The 24,778-nt window shown below is 47.0% G+C and overlaps 1 protein-coding gene across 1 annotated transcript in view; it reads right to left on the minus strand.

Moving 5' to 3' along the window:
* Window positions 1-24,778, minus strand: part of DAB2IP (DAB2 interacting protein) — a 106,473-nt gene that overhangs the window by 65,142 nt on the left and 16,553 nt on the right. Inside the window, exon 2 of the mRNA XM_031057272.1 lies at window positions 24,541-24,659. Within this exon, the coding sequence (XP_030913132.1) occupies window positions 24,541-24,659 (119 nt within the window). The remainder of the gene's footprint in view (window positions 1-24,540; window positions 24,660-24,778) is intronic.

Consider the following 24,778-nt stretch of genomic DNA (forward strand, 5'->3'; position numbering starts at 1 on the left):
ACACGGAGTTAACGGCCTTCACTCTTCACAGAGGGGGCTTTGTGAGCAGGAGAAGACACGACTGGATCTAAGTGGGAATCAGGTGATGTGGACAGGAACAGAACTGCCCAGGTCAGTGGATGTGGAGATCAGGTCCAGAGGGAGGAATGGTTTTTCACAGAATCACAGAATGGTTTGGAGTGGAAGGGACACCTCCCACTATCCCAGGTTGCTCCAAGCCCTGTCCAGCCCGGCTGTGGACACTTCCAAGGCTGGGCCAGCCACAGCTTCAGGGAGGATCTGGACCAGGATCAGGGGCCTGGCAAATGGAGAGTGCTGTGAGTGGGAGGGACAGGCTCTGGTTTCCAAATACAGACACTGTCAGACAAAAAGGCACAAAGATGACATGAAACCCAGAGTCAGGGAAGGAAGAAGATACAGGAGAAAACTACTGAGGAGCTCAGGATAGGATACACAGTGTGGAAAATGTGCTGAGGCTGGAAGGGAAGGGGAAAAGCAACCTGAACATGATGCTGCTGGAGCTGGGAAGCTGGAGAGCCAGAAGAAGGGATATCTGTGACACCATCAGGGCAGCAGCACAAAAGCTGTGGATCAAGTGCGAGGCACAAATGCTAAAGAGAGAAGCTCTCACTTTCAGGAGATGGAATTCATTAGGAGCAAAGTCCTCGATGTAGAATTTCAGCCTGAATGTTCTGCAGCTCCCGTGCACAGCAGTAGCAGGCAATGAAAATCAGTGCCCTCACAGGACAAAAGGACACTCTCCCCTCTCCTTTTTTATATTCAGTGCTATAAAACTCAAGCTCAAAGCATGTGACAGATCTCTCACTTCATTTTACTGCAACCACACTGACCTTAGCAGCACTGGTCAGATCCAACAGGAAAACAAGTCACAACCTGGCAACTTCTGTGCAGGGATAATGCACCGAGATTGTATCTGGCCTGACAAACGTGATGACACCAAAAATGCCTTTACAGGAATTCCTGATCCCATGGGGAGATTGCTACAGCAGGCTTGGACTTGTTGTGTTGCTGGATCCTCTCCCTGGGCCCAGGCTCTGAACAGAGTGGATGGGGTGCACTGCACACTCCACAGGTGAGGACCTTCCTTCTTCTCCAGCGAGGTGATTCCAGGTGAATTCTTCATGCAGGACTCAATCCAGATTTCCTTTGCATTCCCCCAAAGGCCAGGCCTCAAGGAGGAACTGGAACACCAACACAGGAGCTTGGTGTTTCAGAAGCATGGCAAAAAGTCAGCAGCTTTTAAAAAAATCTTTTTCTTTTAGATCAAAGTTTCTGTATTTGGGTACCTAAAATTAGCTAGCAAAATAAGTGACATTTTATTCAGAGATGCAAAATTTCCATTGATTTTAATGGATTCAGCATCCCAGAAAACTAGGCCACTTATTTATGTACCTACATAAGCATTTGAATCCCTAACTTGAAGGAGCCAAGTTTGTAAATGATGACCTTATGTTTTAAAAATCATGAGACAACTCTGCATGCATCAGTCTGTTATTCCCTTTATTTCTGTCAGCAAGGCTCATTCAGAGGTAGATTTAAGCTGTAAAATGTGCCTTTAAAGTTTCCTGCAATAAGGTCTCCTCTATTTAGCAAAACACTTAGGGACAGCTTAATGTCTTCCTGAGGAGAAGCACTTGAGTGAATCAAGGCTAACAGCTTCCTCACAGCCCTCCTTGAGATGAGGAACGAATCTCTGTCTCCCCACAGAAAATTGCTGATCCTGATGGGAATGGCTCAGCAGCCTCGAAGACTTTCTGCCTCATCACTTTACCCTAGGAACAGCCTAACATTGCACAGTTCTTGGGTCTACAAAGCACAGCAAGGTAACAGCACTGAAAAAACGCTCCACAGGTGTTCCAGGCCAGCTTGGATGGGAGCAACCTGGGACCATGGAAGGTTCCCTGCCCAGGCAGGGGCTGGGACTGGGTGAGCTTTAAGGTTCCTCCCAGCCCAAAGCATTCTGTGGTTCCAGGATTGTGCAGGGATGGGTGTTTGGGGCAGGGCTGGGGTGGAGGGAGGGAAGGGGCAGCAAGAAGCAGCCAAACCCCAAGCAGGAGGTGTCCCTGGGGAGGGCAGGTGTAAAGCAGTGAGGCACCATCCCTTTGCTGATGCAAAACCTCAACCTGTTCCTTACCCTGTAACTTCTCTGTGTTAATCCTGTGCCACTGTGTGCCCCTCAGTAAACTGCCACGTGGCTGCTTAAGGAAAGAGCTGTATAATTTACCTCTGATTGTTTCAAACACTTGGCAGGCAACAATAGATAAAAACTGACAGGACCTTCACAGTTAACAATGCAACCTAATGAAGTGAAATACTGCTCAGAGAAATATTGTGACAGGTATCCATGGATTCAAATAAAGGAAAAGACGTGGTGGGGTGGATTGGGCTCTGCAGTCCTTCAGCCCTGACTGTGAAAGAAAGGAAGTCACCAGATCTTCCTTCCCTCTGCCTCAGTTGTGTCAGGCTGGGTGGGTTACACAGCACTGAATGCAAGTTTGTGAAAGGACAGAAGTTAAAGAATTTCCCAGAGAGGAGCTAAAATGAGTTGAGCTCCATTCTGCCACATTTTCACATTCCTGCAGCTGTTTCCAGCAGGAGCTCACCACTGGAATGACACGGTCCATGGGAGGGAAGCAATGGGGGAAAACCCAGAACGTGGGCAAAGGCAGGAGCAGGAGTGAGCTGCCAGCAGGAGCATTTGTGTGCAGGTGCTCACAGGGACAGCGCTGCAGAGCTGGGCTGGGGGCTCCGGCCCTGCTCACTCCTGAAGGCTCTGCCAGGACATGGAACCTCGGGAGGAAGAGTTACTGCCACTGCACACAGCCACAGGCACTTTCTATTTCCCTTTATCTTACAAATTGCAGCTCAGAGCCTGAATTATTCAGAGCAGACTCCAGTGACAGCTCCTTGGAGCAGGGGGGATGTGGGCACAGATGGCGGCTGCGGTTCCCCTGCGCAGGCGTATCCCGGCTCCCAGGGCTCTGCCTGGACAATTAGCACAATTTGTTAAGCAGGCAGGAGGCAGCCAGGTGGAGCACACCGTGCTGAGAACCAGCCCCTCTCCTCACAACAGAGGATGCTGAGATGAGCTGCACCCCTGCCCTGGCAGGGGACAGACCCCAGGATGGACTGGGCTGGTTATTTGTGGTGTCACCCACTGCCTGGGCTAAAATGACATTAGAGACTCCAAGGTTAATGACCAAAAGCACTGTCAGGGAGCTGCTCCCTGCTGTGATTTCTGTAGGCAGGTATGATTGTCTTGGTGTGCTGTGAGGAGGGCTGTGCACAGAGCAGGATCAATAGCCTGATGATAAATCTATTTATATCTATATCTATATCTACACACTGCTGACTGTGGCACAGCCCTGGTCACAACAATGTTTCTGGCTGCTTGGTCCCCCTCCATGCTGCCAGCCTCCTTCTGCCTTGGCCACAATGGAGAGAGACATTAGGCTGCAGCCTTCCCAAAAAATCACAGGCAAACAGAGCATCTGGACTTTGAGGCAAGTTAAATACTGGGAACTAATTTGGTTTCTATGGTGAAGGACTGTGAAGTTTCACTTACCCTAGGAAGAATGGGAGGTTTCCATTTGCTGGCCTCAGGTAAAAGTATAAAGAAAATTACATCTGGATGGGAATGGAGACAACTGACTGGGAGAAAACTACAGGAGAAAATGAAGGGGGGAAATGGTGCAGCTCCAGCAGCGCTGCCTGAGTAACACCAGTGATGCACCCTGGCCAAATTTTTGTTATTACCTGTCCAACTCTTTTACACAACTCAATAAAGGACACCCTGACCTATGGTGGGAATGTGCTCCAGCAGCTCTGAGGAAACAAACAGGCAAATCCCTGGAAAGGCAGGAGGATGGGAATTGTGGTGTGTGGAGCCACACAAGCCCAGGCAGGGCTCAGAGCCCACGGTGACCCCCCTGTCCCAGCCCCTCGGGCCCAGGGGCAGATTCTCTGCTTCCATGGGGGACAGATTCTCTGCTTCCATGGCCACACTCTCCCTCTGCACACAGTGAGTTTATCTGCTCTGGACAAACCCAGAGAGGGAGCATTTTAAAAAGCATCTGCTCTGCTCTCAGCATTCCCTCCCAGCACCAAAACTTTAAGCTAAAGCTGTTCAAGGGAATGTGAGACGTGCCAGGCTCTGTATTTCTAATGGGAGCTGACACTGCCAGCACTGGAAATCAGATGGGAAGAAGTCCTCAGACAAGGAGACTGATTAAAAAACATAACTGACAATGGCAAATAGCTTAAAGGATTTAAACTCCCCAAAAATAAAACCCATAGAAAATCTTTACTTTTGTGCAAGTCAAAGTTAATTTAAAGGCAAGGCAATACTCTAAAGGTCACATGGATCTTTCACATACCCATATACCTGATAGTCACAGCTCTGTTTTCAAACTGCACTTGAAATTAATTTAAAATTTACTGATGTTCCTGAACTCATTAAACCAGAACTTCACAGAAGAAGGCAAATAGGGGCAACTGGATCAGATCAAACATAATTTTCTGGGGGGCAAGAGGGAAGAATCCTCCTGCCTGGAGCAGTGAAAAGATACCAGGAAGTCTTTGGAGCAGCTGCCCCTCTGCCCTGCCCAGGGACCTGCACCCCAGGCACCAAAGGCTCAGGTGTGTCTCCACTGCCAGGTCCAGCCCCCACTGCCCCCCAGTTCCCTGCATGGCACAAACGTTCCCACCAGGAATGGCAGCAGTTCTGTGTTTCAGCATGTTGTTCTCTCTGGGTTAAGCAGAACTTATGTTCCATTCACAGAAGAAAATCACTCTCTGTGTGAGAAAACCCACGGCAGGCTCGAGCGTGACACTGCTGTTACCACACCCCAGCAAAGATGAAAGAAACAATAATAATAGTAACCAAAAGTTTAAAAACATCTCTATGCATATTTCACTATGACAGAGATTTGCATGTTCATCTCCAAAACTGGGTGAAGAGTCTTAAAATATTGTTTTTACTATTTTAACTGTAAATACAGGAAGCTTTTTCTGTCTCTGCCTACTCAATGACACCATTTCAAGACTTTTCTTCTACATTTTTGCTACACAGAAAGGGGAAAAATAGAAGTAAGGAAAGAAATAAAGTCCTGGCTTTTAAGTAGTGAAAACTCAAAGCAGTCAAAGTTATATAATAATCCTATGAAAGTGGGGGAAGTTATTAGCATGGAGTGAATCAGAGGAGGTTCTGGAAAAGCTGCACAGGGCAAGTGCCCCGAGCTGTGGCTGGAGCCAAGGACAGTATTGAGAGGGAATCTTTGTGTTTGAAGGCTGCAAACAACCTGGATGTTCAGTTTGGTGACTCACAGCTTGTGGCAGCCCATAAAGACCTTTGTGTGATTAATCTCTCAGATACAGCCCCAAAATCCAAGTTTCAAAGGCCCCTAGGGACTGAATGCCCCAAAGCTGCCCCTCGTGCCGCTGTGCCAGAGCTGCCTGGTGTCACCCAGGGCACTGTGCCCCGCCAGGAGTGGCAGGGGCTGCTCCCAGGCAGGAGCTGGGAGGGATCAGAGCTCTGGATCATTCCCTGCCCTGCACCCAGCCCTGGAGTTTGCTGCAGCCACCACAACACAATCCACCAGTCCTCCGGATGTCATTAATAAATACTAAACATCATTAATAAATACTAAATGAAACCATTTGGAAAGAGGGAGAAAAAACCTGTCTCCAGTGTTTTGGAGCACATTAAGAAGCCAATAGCAGCTGCAAGACTGAAAGGAAAAGTCAGAGGGGCTGAGCTCTGGGGAACAGCAGCTTTGCAGCGTCACACAGAGGGGTTTGCTGGCACTCCTGCTTCACTAACACGCCTTGTTTCACTGGGATGAGGGTGGAAGAAATCTGCTTCCCATCAGTTTTCCTGTGTTTGGGCTGTGGGAAGTGTTATTTCTTAGAGGATGAGGCAGTTTATTGGCCAGGGATATTTCCAGTGCATTTATTTTGTTGTTGTTGTGAATTTGGATTAGAGGCATCTCCTTCCTCCCCACAATTGCTGGCAGCATGCTGTAAAGATATGATTAATTAAAGTGTGACTATGAATCCACTCAGAGGCTTAGAGTTTTCCCCCTCTTAAGACAAAACAAAGAAAGGGCCACTTAACAAAGTTCAGACCTTGAAGCAGATTTCAAAGCACACTCAGTTTAGCTCAGCAGTTTAGATCAGCACAACGAGGAGCTTCAACCTTCAGTGTTTAAAAGCTATGAGCCCTTAGAGAGAAGAGATTTCTGCTTCTGGTCCAATCCCAAACACAGAAATAAACAAATAAGAGATAAATGACCAAGCCCTGCTCAGAAAGGACTCCAGCAGCACAGCAGAAATACCCTGCTCACCTGGGGACTCCTCCTTAGCCTGGGTGACATTTTTACCTTTGCAGGCAGCTCAGCCATGGAACACAGGCAGTCCTGAGGTGTGAGATTAAAACAACACATTCTGGCTCTTGCTCTGCAAGAAGCAACTGGAAATCCTGGAAGACCTTCAAAACTGAGCAGTGTAGTACTTGAAAAGGAGACACAGCTTGACTAAATTGAAAAATCTGAATTTCCTAACATGGACTTAAAAGGTGCTACTGAATCTTTAATGACTGCAAGACAGAGTTGGCTCAATCTGAGCAGGGCTCAAGGTCTTCTTTTGAAGAATTCAAACTTAAAAAAAAAATAAAATAAGAAAAATGTCTGCTACATTCTAAGGTCACAAAGGGTTCCATGAAACTCTGCATCTCTCCCAACTCCCTAAATGACAGTCACTGGTGAATCAGGAGCACCCACTTCAACCGAGCATAATTAGCTGGGGAAGGAAAACACACCAGCCTGAAAGAGTCCTTCTCTAACAAGAGGTTGTGAGGGGCAGTGTGCTGCAGAAACAGATGGAAAATGGGGCTATTTATTTATTTCAAGAGCACAGAATTCCTATTCATTAAATGTTACTTTTGAGCGGTTTGGCACCCACAGTTTCTGACTGATGGATGGCTTGGAGGGACGGCTCGAGAGGGGGGGGCACAGATTTTGTTGCTTTCTGGTATCCAAGGGGTCATTCCCAGCCCCATTTTCCAAGCTCTCACACTAAATTCCCACCACCAGTATTATCTTCAACCCCCACAGTCAGTTCCTCTGCATCACTAATTCTGTTTTAGACAAGAACTCTGGCTCTGTTGTTTTAGACAAGACAAGGCTACAGTGAAGCACCTCAACAGATGAGCTGTTAGGCAGAGCTGTAAATTTAGATGGTGCAAGACCAAAAATATAAATGTAAAATTAAATATTTAAAGTTTGGAGGAGGGCAAAAAATATATAAACTCTTTGAAAGAATAGCCACTATTAGAGATTATAAATCTGCATGCTAATTTAAGTGGTTACTATTGGCATTTTCTTTCTAATTCAGCTTTTAGCTCTTTTCTTGCATGCAGATAAATTCCAGTTAAGAGCATTGTGCTGTGCAGACGGCTTAATCCAACAGAAACCCCCTAATATGCAATTTAAGGATCTCAGGTTCATTAATAGTCCTAGGAGCAGCTTGTTTAACAGATTATTTCATGGGGCTGAGTCCATCTGAGACACTGAGGACAGGAATTGCCTTCCCACAGCCGCCCTTTGGAATGTCCAGGCTCCTGTGGGGATGGAGCTCCTTTCAAGGGCATTCTCCACCTTCAGTCCATTTACTGGACAGGTAAAAACTGCAGAACCCTGAAGAGGTCTGTTTCCCAGGGATCCCAGCATGATCTGTCCTCTCTGCAGGCATTTTGATAAGAAAATGAAATGAATACCCAAACACTCTGCTCCTCATCAACCATCGATTCACCTACTGGCAGTTTCAGTAATAAATTAGATCAATGTAATTATTGTGTGTGCACACAGATGTCAAATCACAATCACTATGATCAGATCAGCTGGGTGTTTCCTAGAAAAACAGTATTTATCCATATTTGGGAGAGGAGAGAAGGTTCATCTGCCCATCCAGAACCCAAAAGGGACAAACTTCCCAATGAGGTTTTGACACTGTGTTTCATGGACTAAAACCTGAAAAAACAATTTACTCTGGGAAACAAATGCATTATTTTTCTAGTTCTGTGCTCTATCTAACCACTTCCTCTTCAATAGATCCAACTATTAGAAAGGCCAAAAATCCCCCAAACTCTGTAGCTTTCAATGTCCTGGAACAAGTCAATATTGTGTGGGCACAATGCCCATCTCTGGTGTTGACAGGCAGCAGCTGAGCTGACACAGAGACCCCAAAGGAAAGCACCAAGATCCCCAGAGAACAAACCCTGTCCCCATGCCAGGACACCCCCAGACATCCTCCCCCTGCTCCCCACGACCCCCCTGCTCTCAGACCCGCCCTGGGATCCTCTGGTGCCCCTGGGAAGCAGGAGAGACCTGTTGGCTGCTTGGCTCCTCCAGCACATCCTCCAGGCAGGGCAGGGGCAGGGCTGGGCAGCTCTCCCTGCTTCTCCAGGCAGCCTGCTCCAACTGACACTGGCTGCAGGCAGGTGCATTCCCAGGGCCTGGGTGCTGCATCTCCCCACCTTGTCTCCTGTTTACCCATCAATTATCCAACTTAAATTCTTCCCCCTCCCCCTGTTGACACCTCGGAAGCACAGGTTATGAAATGCATGCTCTGTTATCTGTCAGCGACCCAGATATCAGCCCTGCCTGTGCTCCACACTGCTGCAGCAGCTCAGGAACTCATCCTTCCCCAGCCAGAGCTGCTCCCTGAGCTCTGGCTGGTGCTGCCAGGGCTGTGCTCAGATCACACACCAGGGCCTTGTCAGAGCTGTCCCGAGGAGCAGCCACCAGGGCCCGAGCCTACTTTGCTGCCTCCAATTTAGCTTGTTAACCATTCCCAAAAATGAGTATATTTTAATTACTGTTTTCTGAGAATTGGGATTATTTTCCTTCTAAATATATTCGTCTGATTATCTCCAGGATGAAATTCATTTGGTTAATTACCATCTTTTTAATTTGTTTAAGACTGTGTTTCAGTTTCCTGTGCTGTAACACCTCCCTGCCAGCCCTGCCTGCATTTATTCAGTGTCTGACAGATTCCCATCTCAGGGAACAAACAGAAGGTTTCCATAAAAAACATGCAGTGCCCCAAGCCTTGCAGGCAGCCCACCTGAAATCCCACCTGAAATCCAGGGGAAGGAGGAGCAGAATTCAAACATGGGACCCTCTCAGCCTCCAGTTCCACTTCCAAGCCATGCACTCACTCCAAGCCCTCCTGGCAGACACTCCCTCATCTAACATCTCATTCATCAGCCAAACCTCAGCAGTTTGTACCTGGATCATTCTATTGTCATCTTATTACTACCCCAAAACAGCAACAGACAAATTCCAATTTCATTACCAAGGTCTTGATTCCAGTCACTGATGCATTTACTGGAAGAACCCAAACGTAATTTTATTTCCAGTTTCCTAGACTGTCCCAATAATAAAAAATAAAACCTTCCATGAGTAATGCAAACGAGACCAATGGAGACATAGGAGAAATTTCAGATATTTAAGCCAATAGAAGCCCCACCCAAAGGGAAAGGTCATGGCACCTAGTTAAATTATAGACATAGCCTTGAAGAGCAGGAACACCAGGAGAGCATCCAAAAGCTTGGGAAAAGATGTTCACATGGAGAACAGTGACTGTCCCAGCTGGGTGGACATGGACCTCGCTCTCCCCAGGCTGATTCCCACCTCAGGGAATTTTGCAGGGTTTTGCACAGCAGCTCAGAGGCTCTCCCAGGGCTGCCTGGAGTCCCTGGCTGTGCCCCAGCACAGCCCCTGGCTGCCCCAGCCTCAGCTGCACCCACGTTTCTTTTCCATGCCAACATATTTCCATCTTGCTCAGAAAGCTGTTTGTCCCTTAATAGGGCACATTTTCCAACCAGCTTTGTTGTTCTGCAAATTATGGGCTTTAAAGAATTAATGGTGGAATATAAATCAATTTAGTTCACTGAGAGTGTGTGTGTTTTATGTGGTAGAGGTTTTCAAAGAAAAGTAATTAGTTGATTTGGCATTTTAATCTTCAGAAAAATAAAAAAGCTATTTTTCTTCTAAGAGGATGTGTTTGAACACATAAACATATGCTGCATTTTCTGAAACTATATTAAGAAATATTATTTATTGGTTAGATGTGGCTGATAAGTGTTTCTATTGTCTCAGGAAGATTCTTTGTGATAAAGATTTCACTACAGGGACTGCATTTAACTTTCCAAAATGCCTGACCAGAGGCTTTAAAAAAAAAGCCAGAGAGGTCCAGTTTGTTTCTCTGCCAGGTACGTCCCTTTCCCAGGGATGTTCTTTTCTCCAGGTGGTCCCTCCTGTGTTTTGTGGAGACTCCATGGCCACAGGGCTGACCTCTCCCAGCAGCTCATCCCTGCACAGCTGTACCAGGCACATCTGGCCACATCCATAAGCAGCAGACAGGCACCAGGGAGGCTCAGATGCTGCTCTGGAGCCTGTGTGTGTGTGAGGAGCAGCTCAGGCAGAGCTGGGCTGATGGATAGCAGCAGCCCCCTCCCGGGGACTATTGCATAAGATGCCTCTGCTTTGCATTTTGTTCTCTCCCTGGCTGCAGCCCGGGTGTCTGAAGCCAAAGGGCTGTTTGTGCTTTGTCAGAGAATAAGCCTGTCCCACTGGTGAGTGTCATTTGCCCTCTCGATGTCTGTGCCACACAAAAAAAGGATTGCACCTTCCTCCCCTTGCTGTATTTCCCACATTAACACCCTGGGTGTGTTCAGCAGAGCCAAAGCAAAGCCAGCCAGCCACGCATGTGAGTTTGCTTTCCCCCTGCTCCCCCAGAACAACTCATTTAACAGCAGCACAGCAATTAGAAAATCGATATTCCATTCAGACATGACTGTTTTGGCTGCAGCATTGCTTAAGGAACTTCTCTGGCAGCCTCATCTTTGCCCAGACAAAGGATAAGGCAGGAAGGACACTCTGCTGTTGGGAGATCTGATTGATTTAGGATGATTTCTCTTAAAGCCCACACGGTATTTGCAGACTGTTTCAGGTACAGGCAGTGTGGAGATGACATTCTCCTAATAAGCAGCTCTGTGCCAGGAGTGTGCATATAAATACAGCTGCAGAGAAATGCAAGCTTGCTTTCTTGTTTAATATCACACCACCCACCTGAATAAAACAGAACCTGACACATGTCATAAGGAATTACTGGAAGAATGCAAGGCCCTTAGGCACCAGAGTCCCATTTGTATTCCAGTCGTATTAACCAAAAATAAAATAAATAAGTAACAATCACATCTTTGCCATGAAAGGATTTTCCAGCCATTCAAGCACTTACTACGATGCTGCTACACATTCCCGTGCTGGAAGGGCAAGGGCAGCAAAGGGGAGGGAAACAGAGACAAAGCAAAGAGCAGAAATCACAATAGAGAAATTAGTGAGGTTTGCTGCTTTGGAGTTCATGCTGGAAGGCTCAGCCCGGCCCAGCCCAGCCCGGCCCGGCCCAGCCCAGCTCAGTCCAGCCTGGCCCAGCCCAGCCCAGCCCAGCCTGGTCCAGCCCTGCTGTCTTCCCTGAATTCTATAATTAGTATCAGTGATTATTCCAGCAGGATTCAGAACCCTGCCCATCTGCAGAGTGCAGGGTGGGAGCAGCCTGCTTTGTTTTCATGTTATTTAAAATAAGAACCGTAATTGCCAATTGTTGTGGTGGAAAACCACTCCCCGATGGAGCCAGGCACGATAGAAAGCACTGTGTGGGCTCCACCTTTCAGAGCCACTAGGGAGAGTGGGAAAGCAAAAATTCCCCAAACTCTGAGCAAATCCACCCACCTTCTCCAGAAAAGTGAAAATCAGATCTATGGTTACTAAATTAAGGAGCAGGAACTCCTTCTGCAGGGAACACGAGTGCTGAAAGCCGTCCAACACAGGCTCCATCCCACATAGCAGCCCCTGGTTTGTTTGCCTGTGTGTGCTGTTGTGTAAGCCATAATTATGCAATCTCACAGTTTAGCACTGAGGACATTCCCAGCTTGTTCCAGCTCGGCAGCAGCAGCTCATGGCCATAAATGAAAAAGCCAGACTTTTCCCACAAATCTACTGACATGGAATAATGTGACCTCTTGTAGCACGGAAAAGGGCAGTGCAAAGATGAGCTCTGGGAAGAGGGGGCACTGCTGGCCAAAATTACCAGCAGTGGACTTCCAGTTAATGCAAAATGAAGCCAGCCATGGCAGGGACATGTGGAACCTTTAAAGTGGTTCTGATGAGGTTTCTCTAAATTGGATGCCCCGACCCAGCAAAGTGGGAGATCTGTGACCTCAGGAGCAGCACAACAAACAGCTACACAGAGACACACTGCACTGAGAGAAAACATTTCCCAGTGCACTTTCTGATGGAAATGGTAGATAAAATCCCTGGCAAAACAGCCCATCCTCAGTCATCACCACAAACTGCTGCATTTCATTACTTTTTCTGGGTCATTAGTCACCCAAGTAATTTTTCAACAAAAAATGAAGATTTCTCAGTTGACTTTTTCAGGCAAAATGAGTCTGATTTTGAAGATTCACAAATAGCTGTAAATAATGGTCAGATGCCAGGAACAGCTGTAATCACTGTTTCAAACTATTTTATCTCCAGAGGCATCCAATGGGTTTTGAAGATCTCTTTATGTTATCTCAATTTTAGAGTTGAACACAGTTAGGAGGAGTCACTTCCTCCAACATATTGTACTGACACCCAAGTGTTGTTCTTTATGTCCCAAACACCAGGAGCACAAATCAAATGGAATCCTGTGCTCTTTATGCACTGACATTTACAGAAAGAAAAACGTGACAGAGGAAGAAAAGTGTCCACAGAAGCACTCAGGGCTGAGTGATGCCTTCTCAGCTTATCAGGGACAGGGTGGTGGTTTCACCACACCACAGGCAGGAAATCCAAGTGCCAAGATGCAGGTGATAGAGCACAGGAGCTCTGGGAGCTCTGACACCGCTCCAGCCCGGGGCTCACTGCAGCACTGAGAATGCCCAGGTAGGGTAATGGGCTGGGAGACAGCAGGGGCTGTGGAATTATCACAGAATCCCAGGCTGGGTTGGGGTGGGAGGGACCTGAAAGCCCACCCAGTGCCACCCCTGCCACGGCAGGGACACCTTCCACTGTCCCAGGCTGCTCCAAGCCCCGTCCAACCTGGCCTTGGGCACTGCCAGGGATCCAGGGCACCCTGTGCTGGGGTGTGCCCCCCTTACAGAGAAGGATTCCCTCCCAATATTCCATCCAACCCTGTGCTCTGTCAGCCATTTCCTCTTGTTCTATCACTTGTAAAAATCCCTCTCTTAAATGTTTAAGGGAACTTGGTATTTCCAAAACCTTCACACTTACAATTGGACTGGTGGAATTATTTAGGTCAAGTCATGCTTTGCATGTTAATTTCAAAAAATAATCAAATCTAACGTGAGTTTCAGAACACCAATGCCAGGACAGCCAGCCCAGGAAATTATTGATGAGCTTTCAGAGAGGACTGAAGCAATTAAGAGTCACTTCTGGTTGCCTGAAAGCAGCCTGGTGACCTGAGTCCAGCTGTGAGGCAGAGAGAGGAGATCCCTGAGCTGTCCTTCAGGGCCACATTCACACACAGGATGTTTTTTTTTTTCCCATTTCTAGAAACTGTTATTGGAAAATGTCACTATTCATTGCTGAGGTTCCCAGGATGCAGCAGCTCTCATTACACCTAAGCCCTCTCAGCACAAAGCAGCCACAGATAACCTGGATGTCTTTGCTGCAGCTGCTGTTCCAGAGGCTGCACTCCCATCCTGTGGGGGGATTCCCATCATTATTGGCTCTGTTATTTTATATCTCATTGTTCTGTGTAATGCTGACTCCAGATCCCTTCATTTGAACAAGAGGATGTGTTCTTCTGACACCAGCAGGGATGAGGAGTCTCAGGGATGGAAAGGGATGCTGGAGGAAAGGCAGCAGCTCATGATGCGCCTGGGCTGAGGGCATGGAGCCCTGGAGCTCCTGTCCCTGCAGGAGCCCTGAGCCTCTGTCCCAAAGGAAGCCCTGAGCCTCTGTCCCCATGGGAGCCCTGCAGTCTCTGGCCCTGTTGCTCACACATGCCCAGAACACACCTGCCAGTGCTTTTAAGGTGCAGAAAATATTTTCTTCCAACAACATAATACTGTACATGAGCAAACACACTGAGTAGGGAATGGCTCAAAGTGATAAAAACCATGGAAAACAATTCAAGTTCAGCTGGAAAAAAAAAGGAGACACAAATGACACATGGTAGAATCAGGAATGAATTGCCTGCTTCTATTTACTGTCCTTTCTAAAATGGCCAATGAATAGGTAAGAAAGATGAAAGATAATGGACTTTATTAGATTAAAAACTCTCAGTGCTATAAATTATGTATCAGACAGTGTCTGTCTGTGGCACTCATTGACAGGAGATGTAATTGAGACCAAAAACTTCACACCACTCAAACAGGATTATTGTTACTTTTTAAGACAATGGAACTTTTTCTGCCATTCAGAAGAGAGAACAAAGCTCCCAATGCAGGGAATAACAGGGAGCTGGCCTGGCTGATGGGACACCCCTTGGACATGCTGGAGTCCCTGTGTTCCTCCCTCCCTGCTGTCAGTGTGTACCTGAGGGTGTGTGGAGGCTCTGCTGCTGTGTGAGAGGCTGGGACTGTGATTAATAAAGTGAGGGAGAGCCTCAACATGAGTGACTTTATCTAACGAGGGTGAGACACCCCGTACAGAGAGAGCTGCAGCTATAAAGGCATCAAGGCAAACTTCTCTCAAGTGTGTGTCAGAGCAGGTACAAGAGGGCCGTGATAATGAAAAAAAAAGACAAATAATTCTCTGCCCTTTTCTTGCAGGCTTCACTCAAGGACTGGAATTGCTCTATGAATACATATCACAGAGCTGCCAACAGACTTGGGAGGCAGCAGTGTTATACAAAGATCATAAGCCACGCTTAAGAGATGAGAGTTAAAAAAGAATCCAATGCTTCAGTCAGCTGATGATTTTTCCTATCTTATATCTTCTGTTAGAACATGTTTAAACAGAATCAAAATTATTACCTGCTCTGTAGGGCTCAAATGCCCATGTAAATGAAGCTGGGAGTAACTAGTTAAAGGAAGAAGGATTGAGGAGATTAATGTGAGCTACACTCACTTCCCTAGATGGCTCAGAGAGCTTATAACAGAACTGGGATGCTGGAAAGCAATTAAAAGAACTAACTTAAATAAATCTCTAGTGCTGAAGGTTTGCCAGCATATACCTCTAAATTCTCCTCTGATGCAACCAGGCCCCTTCCTCCAGGGATGTTCTAACAAGCTCTCAGACATCAGGATAATTATTGCAAAGTGTGACCCAGACTGTGGTTACTGGTATAATCAAAAAAACCCTCGAGGTTTCTAAATTAGACACAGTCTCCCTGGTGGAGCAGAGTTCCCAACTCTTGGTAACTCTTGTAATGACAAAACTTCCACTGCCACTGGCTGTGAGTGGGACAGCCCTGGTGGGCTGGGGGTGACCTTGGGGCTGCTCACCCTGATGGGTTTCCCTTCTCCCAGAGAGGATTCCTGGCAAGGAGCACACTCCAGGAGTGGCAAGGGGAGAGATAAGGGCTCACAGAACCACAGAATGTCCTGAGCTGGAAGGGACCCACAAGGATCATCCACTCCAAACCTGGCCCTGCACAGACACCCCAACAATCCCAGCCTGTGTGCCCAAACACTCCTGGAGCTCTGGCAGCCCTGGGGCTGTGCCCATTCCCTGGGGGAGCCTGTTCAGTGCCCCACCACCCTCTGGGGGAAGAACCTTTCCTGAAATCCAGCCTAAATCGTCCCTGGCAGAGCTTTGTGCCATTCCCTCAGGATGGAGAGAGACAACATCTAAATGCTGTTGTTGTGAGGGGAGGATGTGGCTGGTGAAGTCCCTGCTCCAGCAGACCAGGCACTGCTGTTCCCTCACACCATTTCCTAAGCAAAACATGTTCCCCTGATATTTCAACTTCTCAAACTGAGTATTTGATGCCTTGGGGAAGCTTAAGGACTGCAGTGGATTTGCTGGTTTCTGGTGCACGGGGAACTTCCACTGCTGGCATGTAAATCCTTGCTTGGTGCTAACACGCAATCTCCAATTTAAGCAAACAGGGAGCAAGGGAAGGAATGAAGCACTAATTGCAATCCAAATTGCTCCATCTTCCATCCACCCCCTGCCAGCCCTGCTCCCTAATCCATAAGGTCTGAGTGATGATCAGTGAATAATTAATTCAGAGGAGCTGGAGAGGTTCCTGCAGAGCCTCTGTGGATGAATATCCTGTTCAGGGACAGCACTGGGAGCCTCGGGGTGCCCTGCAAGGCACGCCCTGCATGTGGCCCTGTGTCACTCACTGACTGCACCTCCTTGGACAAGCCCTGGCTCACCCACAGGGCCACTGCACAAACAGCTCCCACTGCCACCTTCCCTGGGAGCACTGGGGAAAGGCAGGAGATGCCACAATCCAGGGAATCACAGACACTGCCATGTCATGAGAGAAACCATTCACATGCTGGTGGCACTTGGCCCTGCTTGGTGCCCAGGCAGAGGGTAAACACCAGACTCCAAGATGAACAACAACAGCCCTGGGCCTTTCATTCCAATCCTCAGAGCCAGGCATTGGTAAAAATGCTCTCTCTCTCTGCTCTCACCAAGAGAATTTAACATAGAAATCCTTCTCCCTCTCTCTCCCTGGGTTCCCATCATCTAAAGTGCTACTATATAGCAACAAACACATCCCTAATGGAACAAATCTCCCCACACAGCCAGGACAGCAAAATATTAATAATTCAAGGTACATAGAGCTGAGTTATGGAAATCATTTGGGATCTGCTGCAGGCCTGCTCTGCACAGGGATTCCTGCAGAGAGGCAGCACTGGGGGCTGGGATGGGAAATCCCCCCTGGACTGGGGGCAGCTTAATCCCAGAGACATCTGTAAATGTGAGCAAAGGGCACAGCCTGATGGAACAGCTCTGGCTTTCTAATTCCTACTGCATTTCCACCCTTTGGAATGAGGGAATGCCATCCTCCTGCACATTATCAATCACACACAAGGCACACCACAGCCCTTTCTCATATAATTACTTATATAACACATGTGGATTAAAGCTAAATTTGTATTTCTGGCTTTGGTTCAAATCAGTTCAGTATTTTTAAACAAATTACATTTTAATTCCAGCTAAAATGCATTGGTTTAATTCAATTAAAATCAGTTTTTTTCTTTTTTTTGTCACACCAGACCTGAACTGTGTGGAAGAGAGCCTAAGTGAGACATTCTGTAGTTGTACTGAAGATTTGAATTTTAAACACTGCCAACCAGATAAGCATCATGATATCACTATCCTAAGACATCCATAGGTGAACAAACTACTTGATATCTCACTAATAACCATTTCAGAGGCACTACAGCCTAAGGTTTTATTAAAAAACACGGTAAGGAGGAAGCATATTTTTTCTTCAATCTGGTTTTCCTTCCCTCTGAGCTGATGGATGAACTTGACAGAGTTATTTGGTATTCACAAGTCCTGAGCATCATTACAGGCAGTGCTCGGTACAAGTCAGAGCCAGCAGTGAGCTCCAGCTCCAGCTGCTGCCTCCAGCTACAATCAGTGGATTTCAGGGCCTGAGCACTGCAATAGGAGCTGGGATAACAAGGAACACAAATCAGACACTGGCGTCTCCCAGCTCTGAACAAAGGCTTGGAACCCTTCCCCACCTCACTTCCATGCTCACTTGCAACTCTTTATCCCTCACACAGATTTTCCAGTCAAGGTCCTGCAAGGTTTCAATAAAGAACAGAGCGGAAGTTGGTTTGAGAAGGTTTTTAAAAACATTCCTTCCTTCCTTCCAAGAGAGAAAACCATTTATTGCTAAAACTAATTGCCACTAGAAATGACAGAGTAGAGGACAGCAAAGTGTGAGCCAACATGCAATGGATCTCTCCTAGGAGATGGGAAATTCCAAGGAAAATGAAAATTGGAGGCAGATGCCAACTGGACATCCTTCCCTCAGGCCCACATAGCACAAGGGGCAGAAACTGAGAGTACAGTTACATCCCATTAATCACAGCTGCACATGCCAGAAACAGGGAAAGTCCCTGCTCTGCCATCTTCCCACTTCTCTGCAGCTACTGGAGCTGGTTCAGTGCTCCAACCAAACAGAAAATCACCCCTTAAATAATAATTTCCCATTGAATCCACTTGCTGCCCTTCCCAAGATCATGTGATGGGAAGAGGAACATGTGGGGAGGGGGCAATGGGCTGGGGAGAGCAGGACTGCTCCTCTCAGTGTAAGAGTGATGGTTTCATCAGGAACAGTTTTCATTGTGTGCCAGAATCACAGAACCCAGACTGGTTTGGGTTGGAAGGGACCCTAAAGCTCATCTCATTCCACCCCCTTCCACAGAGCAGGTTGCTCAGGGCTGTGGGAGGTGTCCCTGCCCATGGCAGGGGGATGTTTTAAGCCTGGGATAGAAGTATCTCAGTATCTATTGTAAACAAATGATAATTGGAAAAGCAGAGAAGAGTCTAGAAGGAATAGAAAGCATCCTCTGGTAGAAAAGCTGCAGTGATGGCATTTTCTTTCTCTTTTTTTCCTTTGAGGTTATTGACATGAAGAGTAATGCTAATGTAATTGCACTGAAATTCATGCACATGAAAACCTCACCAGGGCAAAGTCAGAATAAATGGTCTGTTTGGAAACAAAATGTTGAGGCAATGGAGTAGCAGTATCTGCCTTCCACCTGAAGAGTATCACGACACCACGGGCCACAGCTCAGTGGAACTGTCACCCTGGCTCAGCCTGTGCTCCAGGGACACGAGCAGAGCTCTCTGCTTGTACCCCTGAGGTGTGCACTGCTGCAGCAGCACATCCCAGCTGCCAGGCAGTGGCCACACAAGTCAATAAAGTGTATTCAGGCTGGGAGAGCAGCAAAATGAAAGCGAGCATCCTTGTATCCATTAATCAACCTGATCCTCGGCCGCGCAGACAATGGCTCGCGATTGTCGGCATTTCCCAAACATCCCTCATGTGCTAACCATCTGCAGCTGGAATACAATGCTTTGATTACAAATGTCAAAAAGATAGAGCAGAAAATTAACTTCTCCTTATTTAGTAGGTTTGCAGAAATGTGGCTTCACGCTACACTAATTCAGTGCCCTCGGTATGAAAACTCCCCATTACGATGTCTCGTCAAATTAGAGCCGACGATCCAACGATGTCATCTCCCTCCTCACACAAGGCTCTATTTTGTAATTAAGCAGGACAGGGAAACAATGGCCTTGCGTATAGAGAAAAGGTCAGGGATGCAAAACATATTTTTGCAAGCTAATTGTAAGATGCATGAAGCCAATTATCCCAGCAGTGCTGCATATGCCCGAGCAGGAAGGATTTTCTAATTCTGCTCCGTGGCTCCGAGTCGAGTCAATGCGCCGGCTGCACCCCGTGGGGCACGGGGCTGGCAGGAAGCAGCCAGTGCAGAACTGGGGAAAAGGCTGTGAAAATTCTGCCATGATTCTATGAAAATCATTCCAGCCTCTTAGCCCTTCCCTTGACGTTTATTATTACTTGAAGAATTACCAGGAGCTAATGCAGTCTCTACTGAAAGCTTTAGGCACGACCTCCTGTTCAATTAGGAAGCTGGTTTGAGATGTGTAGGATAAAGGAAAGTGTTCCTGTATCCTTTGAGAATGGGGAATGCATCTACCTCAGGCAGCCTCTGATACAAGTTCTCAGGTATCTGCAAAAGTCAAATTAACAGGAGGAACAGTTGGGACCTTGCTGCTGCCTTGGGAGGAGCTGAAAGGCCCCACATTGCTTTCAATCCATCTCTGTCCCTTTTGGAGTTATTCTTTCAATGCCTTCCAGAAAAGTCCTTTCAAAATGCCCTCTTTCCATTAACAACATTCTCCTTTTTAAAATGTCTAAACTTCCTGATACCATGAGAAGAGGAACATCGCAGTTTATGCAAAGAAATGGTAATTTCTTCCTGCACCTCTCCTTCAAAGCATCTATCTCTGATTTTACTCCAGCCTCTTAACACAGCCACTAATTAGAGATCAGTAATTAACTTTCTGGTTCAAGAAATATTTTGCAAAGAAACCCCATTAAAAAGCTGATTTGCTTATTCCAGGACAAAGCCGCCTTGGTATAAATGCAGGTACTGCATGAGGACAGTCTGAATTCTGAGGCTGTCCTTGAATCTTGATTTTTCTGCTGAAATCTGTTCCCTGATGTGGAGGGAGTGGGGACAGGCACCACCTCTGGTATGAATGACATGGAGTGTCACACGAGGCACTGCTGGATGTGCCCGGCTGTGCAAGATGTTTTATTCTGCATTTCAGTCACTGCTGGTGGGGCTGCATGGTTCCCACACACAAACTGCATGGTGTTCCCTCAATATCTTCATTACACTCAAAGCCAGAGCCTGGCTGTCTGTAGTGAGGTGTCAGTGCCACCCTGCTGGGGGTTCCCTCTGGTGCAGGTTTCCCTGCTCAGCCAGCTTCCCTGGATAATGCCATTGAAGCAGGAGCCAGAAGAGGCAGCAGCTCTCCAGCATTGTTCACACAGATCTGAAAGCCCTCTGTGGTTCTGGGGTCTGCAAGTGTCCTACTTCTGCAGGATGAGTCATTTCTCTTTCCATTTCCAGGGGAAATAGAGCAACTTCATCCTTCACCATGCAGCACTCACCAGATTCTCAGCAAACTTAACCAATTTCATCCTGCCTAAAAATATTTGGCATATCAGGTTTGTTGGGATTTAACAAATTAGATCTCCAAGAACTCCCAAACTAAGTTTGCTGCAGGAGCAGCATCAGCTCCCGGTGCACCAAAATAAGCTTTGTGCACATGGAAAGCTCCTACAACAGACAGCATGGGCACGAGAGTAGAAACTAAATGTGCTGCAGTACGACTTGTGTAATTCCTCTTCTCTCTGGGGGTTAGAGTCAAAATTTTGGATGGGCTAAAGACAAAAAGGAGTTTAAAGAGGAAGTCTCAGTAGTGCAAGTTGCTGCTGTTATTAATGCAGGGCTGTACCCCTTCCAAGGCTGAGACTCATTTAACAATCAACCATATGTTCAGGCTTTTGTAGTGCCAATAAAAGCTTAAATAGAACGTTATCTTCTGGAATTATAAAAAACAAAAACAAAAACCTTGCAAAATAATCACAAATGTTGGTACTCCAGAGTAGCATTAAATGGATTCTAGTTGCACTGAGGAAAGGTGTCTCCTGCAATGATCAATCCAGGGATTCCATCAGAACACAGAGTTACCCAGAGTACCCATTTTTCACCAAATCAAGACAATCTGAATGCACTTGTCCACACAGCGTTACTGTGGCCCTGCCCTCTCAGTGCTGGTGTAAAATCACCTTTGCCACTACCAGAAAATCATCAGCAATACATCCCCAGCAATAATTAACAACTGCAGCAGAACAACCTTCTCTCCCTTCTCTGGCTGTATGCCCTGTGCTCCATGGCCAACCCAGAAATTTTCTCCATCACAAATTTTGTAGGAGAAATGTGGGTCCAATTAAGAAAAATTCATCTGCCAAGTGCTTGATTTGTGGCTGATTCCAGAGGCCACTACAAAGCCAAGCATTCAGTGCTCCATGATAAAAACTTAGTGAGCTGCTGCAATAAATCAGGAGGCAGGAGACATTGTTAGCAAAAAGCCACTTCTTGGAACCCTTTTTAGCTCTAACAAGCAATATAACCAGCCAGCAAATTGAAAGAACACTCATTCCACAATCCTCCTTTAGATCCCATATTTACATACTCTCATTGTACCATATTAATGCACCTCTCATACAGAAGGTCAGTTACACTTGCTGTGATTTTGCTTATTTTACTATCAGTAATGGTATTACTGTTACTGTAACAGGGAAAAAACCAGTATGCACAAGACTGGCAAAATTTGGCCAAATGCATCCCTGTGAACCCCACAGTAATTTAGTGAAATATATTTGTTTACATTCTCTGCCCCACACACAAACCACATCCGTGTCATTATCTGCCTGAACATGCATGTGAACAGTTCATGTATTTCAAATATTCATCTGCAGGACAAACAGGACATGCAAGGAAGGGGGGAAAAAGGAACTAAGAGGCAGGAACAGCCCCATTTAGATACAAAGAAGCCAAGTAACAGAAGCATTTAGGATCTACTGTAGCTCGATATTTCAGCCTGGAGTGTTTTGACTGAATTTACTGCACTATTCATTTTGCTGTGGCATTCCCACAAAAATTGGCCCACACTCCAGAACAGAGCACTGTTATAATGGTGACTTCCAGAGCAGAGGAGTGGTTTCTGAACAATCAGCTTCCATACAAGATGGAGTCAAGAATCAAATATTTAAGAGGCGAATATTCCAATACCAAATGCTTCTCTGGAGCAGTTCTTGGATTACAAGCAAGAAAAGCACAGCAGCAAATGCATGAGAATGATCTGAGAGACCTGAGCTCTTTCATATACATTGTGCACATACAATGGGATGGGAATGTTCAGAAAGATAAAATTATCTTCTGTAACCAAAGCCTCGCTGCATGACTGAGAGGCCCAGCTGCTGCTTTGCTTTCACCTCTCTGAGAGCAACAGTCCCTAAGGCCAAGCTCTCCTGCAGAGGACTCCTGCTCACCTGACAGATCTGACACTGCCATGGCAGCGAGGGACTCGGAGCCTGCTGTCAAAAGGCTCTGAGTCCCAGTGTCCTGCAGCTCAGGGATGTCTGTGTATCACAGAGGAAGTGCATTTTTGAGAGATGCCTGCCTAACAGGTCTAGTCTCGGGCATCAGAGGCATAATTCATTTTCAGTTTCTCATACTCATATAAGCAAATCCTTGGTTATTCGAGGCTGCCAAGTGTCACCTCTGCTCTAATCCACCCTTTAAGCTCTACACTGCAAATGCACTCCAGGATTCCCGAGCCTCTTTAAGGAGAAGTTGCAGTACATCTGGGTCTCAGGAAGCCCAGCCAGCTCCCGGGCTGCTGGGCTGGGAGGGCAGGGAAATTACAAGGCTTAATTTGGGAAAATGACTCTGGCTGCAGGGCTGGCCAGAACAGTTAAATCCCGTGTCCTATCCTGCCAAGTCACAGAACGAAACAAAACTATCCAGGTAGAAGGGAAACCTTGCCTAATCTGCCTGTTCTTGGAGCAGTCAGCAGCACCGTGGGCACATTCCCGGCACCCGGCTCCGCTCGCCTCCCTCTGGAACACAGTGCCCTACTTCGAGCGTTTGGGAAAACTGCAGCACAGGAATCAAACAACTCTGTCTGCCCAGCCAGTAATCCCTGAAATCTTACTCGGCACTAACCAGCACAATCATTTCACCTGCAGAATCCAGAAGAAAAAAAGCTTAGGAGGCTGCGATAGGTCAGGTAAGGAAAAATCCAGATTGACAATTGTTGTTTTTGAGCTTCAAAAGCTCATGGCCCCTGCAATGAATAAGTACAGCTAAAACAAAGTAAGTTGTCATTGCTTTTCAAAGTGAAGCATTTATTCAGTGGGTCCTCAAGTACCAACCTGGTGTATTAAACTGTTCTGCTCTGAACTGGTTACATCAGGGTATGACCAGCCCGGAGGAATTTTCAGACAGACTTTTTCTAGCACTTCAATATTTCTGTCAGTCTCCAAAATGATTTGTGTAAGGTTGAAAGATCTTCCTTTTGGAAGCAAACCACTGGTTCGTGGTTGGTAAAGGAATCTGTCTTCCCCAACCATGACCTTGATCTGCATGTGAATTTACACATGAATTTACCTTGAACGGTGTCTGTCTCATGCTCACACTAACATCATCTACACAGACATAAATACACACAAATCCACTAAAGAGCTGTTCTACTTTCTAACCAGCTGAAGAATCTCAAAGATCTCATTTCTCTTCTATTTTACTTGCAATTTGCTCCAATACTGGCCATCCCACGTGAAATGCTTTATCAGATCCATCTGCACATTCCCTGCAACACATCCTTCCTGGGCTGAGCTCCTGTCATGGCTCGGGCAGGAGCAGCAGCTCCGGCCACAGCCGAGGCTCCATCTCGGTGTAATGACGGCAGCCAAGGCGGGATGGAGACGGATGTGTGTGAGGGGAGACGGGGATTTGGGGAGATTATGGTTGTTATTGTTCCAGGGTATTGGTCCTACCGTGTGTAACCCAGTTTGATCGGTGCAGTCCAGCGCGGGAGCATCCCTCCCCTCCCTCCCTCACCTGCATCAGTCGGCTCTGGCTGCTGCACCTCGGTGCTATTTATACGCTGGTGCCTCAATTTAGGATATATTGGGGAAAAGAAAGCAGAGCAGTCAGGCTTCTCTGCACCTGGAATTTACCCTGAAAAGGGAGGGCTTGCACCGTACCCTCAACAACAAATTAAAACTACCCCTTTTGCAATTAACCAAGTCTACTTCTATCAGAGACGCAGCCCTTGCTCTGAATAAGAAAAGAAAGATCTTAACAAGAGCTGGAAAAATCAATATCTTCCTCTCTCCCACACCCTCCGCGAAACGTCCCCTTACCTTTCATGGTCCACGCTCCTGAAGCCAGGTAAAATGTGCCGGAAGCTGCTGTTCCTATCGAGCTTCGGTTGGCTCTTTGTCCTTTTGATGGAGCCTTTAAGCCGACGGCTGAGGAACCCCTGTGGGGTGAGACAAGAATACTAAATTTCAAGGCAAGGGGAGCGGGAGCGGAGCCGCCCGTGCAGCCGGGCACAGCGTCCTGGGCAGCTCCCGCATGAGCGGCGCTGGCAGCGCCTGG

This window comes from Geospiza fortis, unplaced genomic scaffold (genome assembly GCF_000277835.1).
Source record: "Geospiza fortis unplaced genomic scaffold, GeoFor_1.0 scaffold27, whole genome shotgun sequence".
NCBI lineage: Eukaryota > Metazoa > Chordata > Aves > Passeriformes > Thraupidae > Geospiza > Geospiza fortis.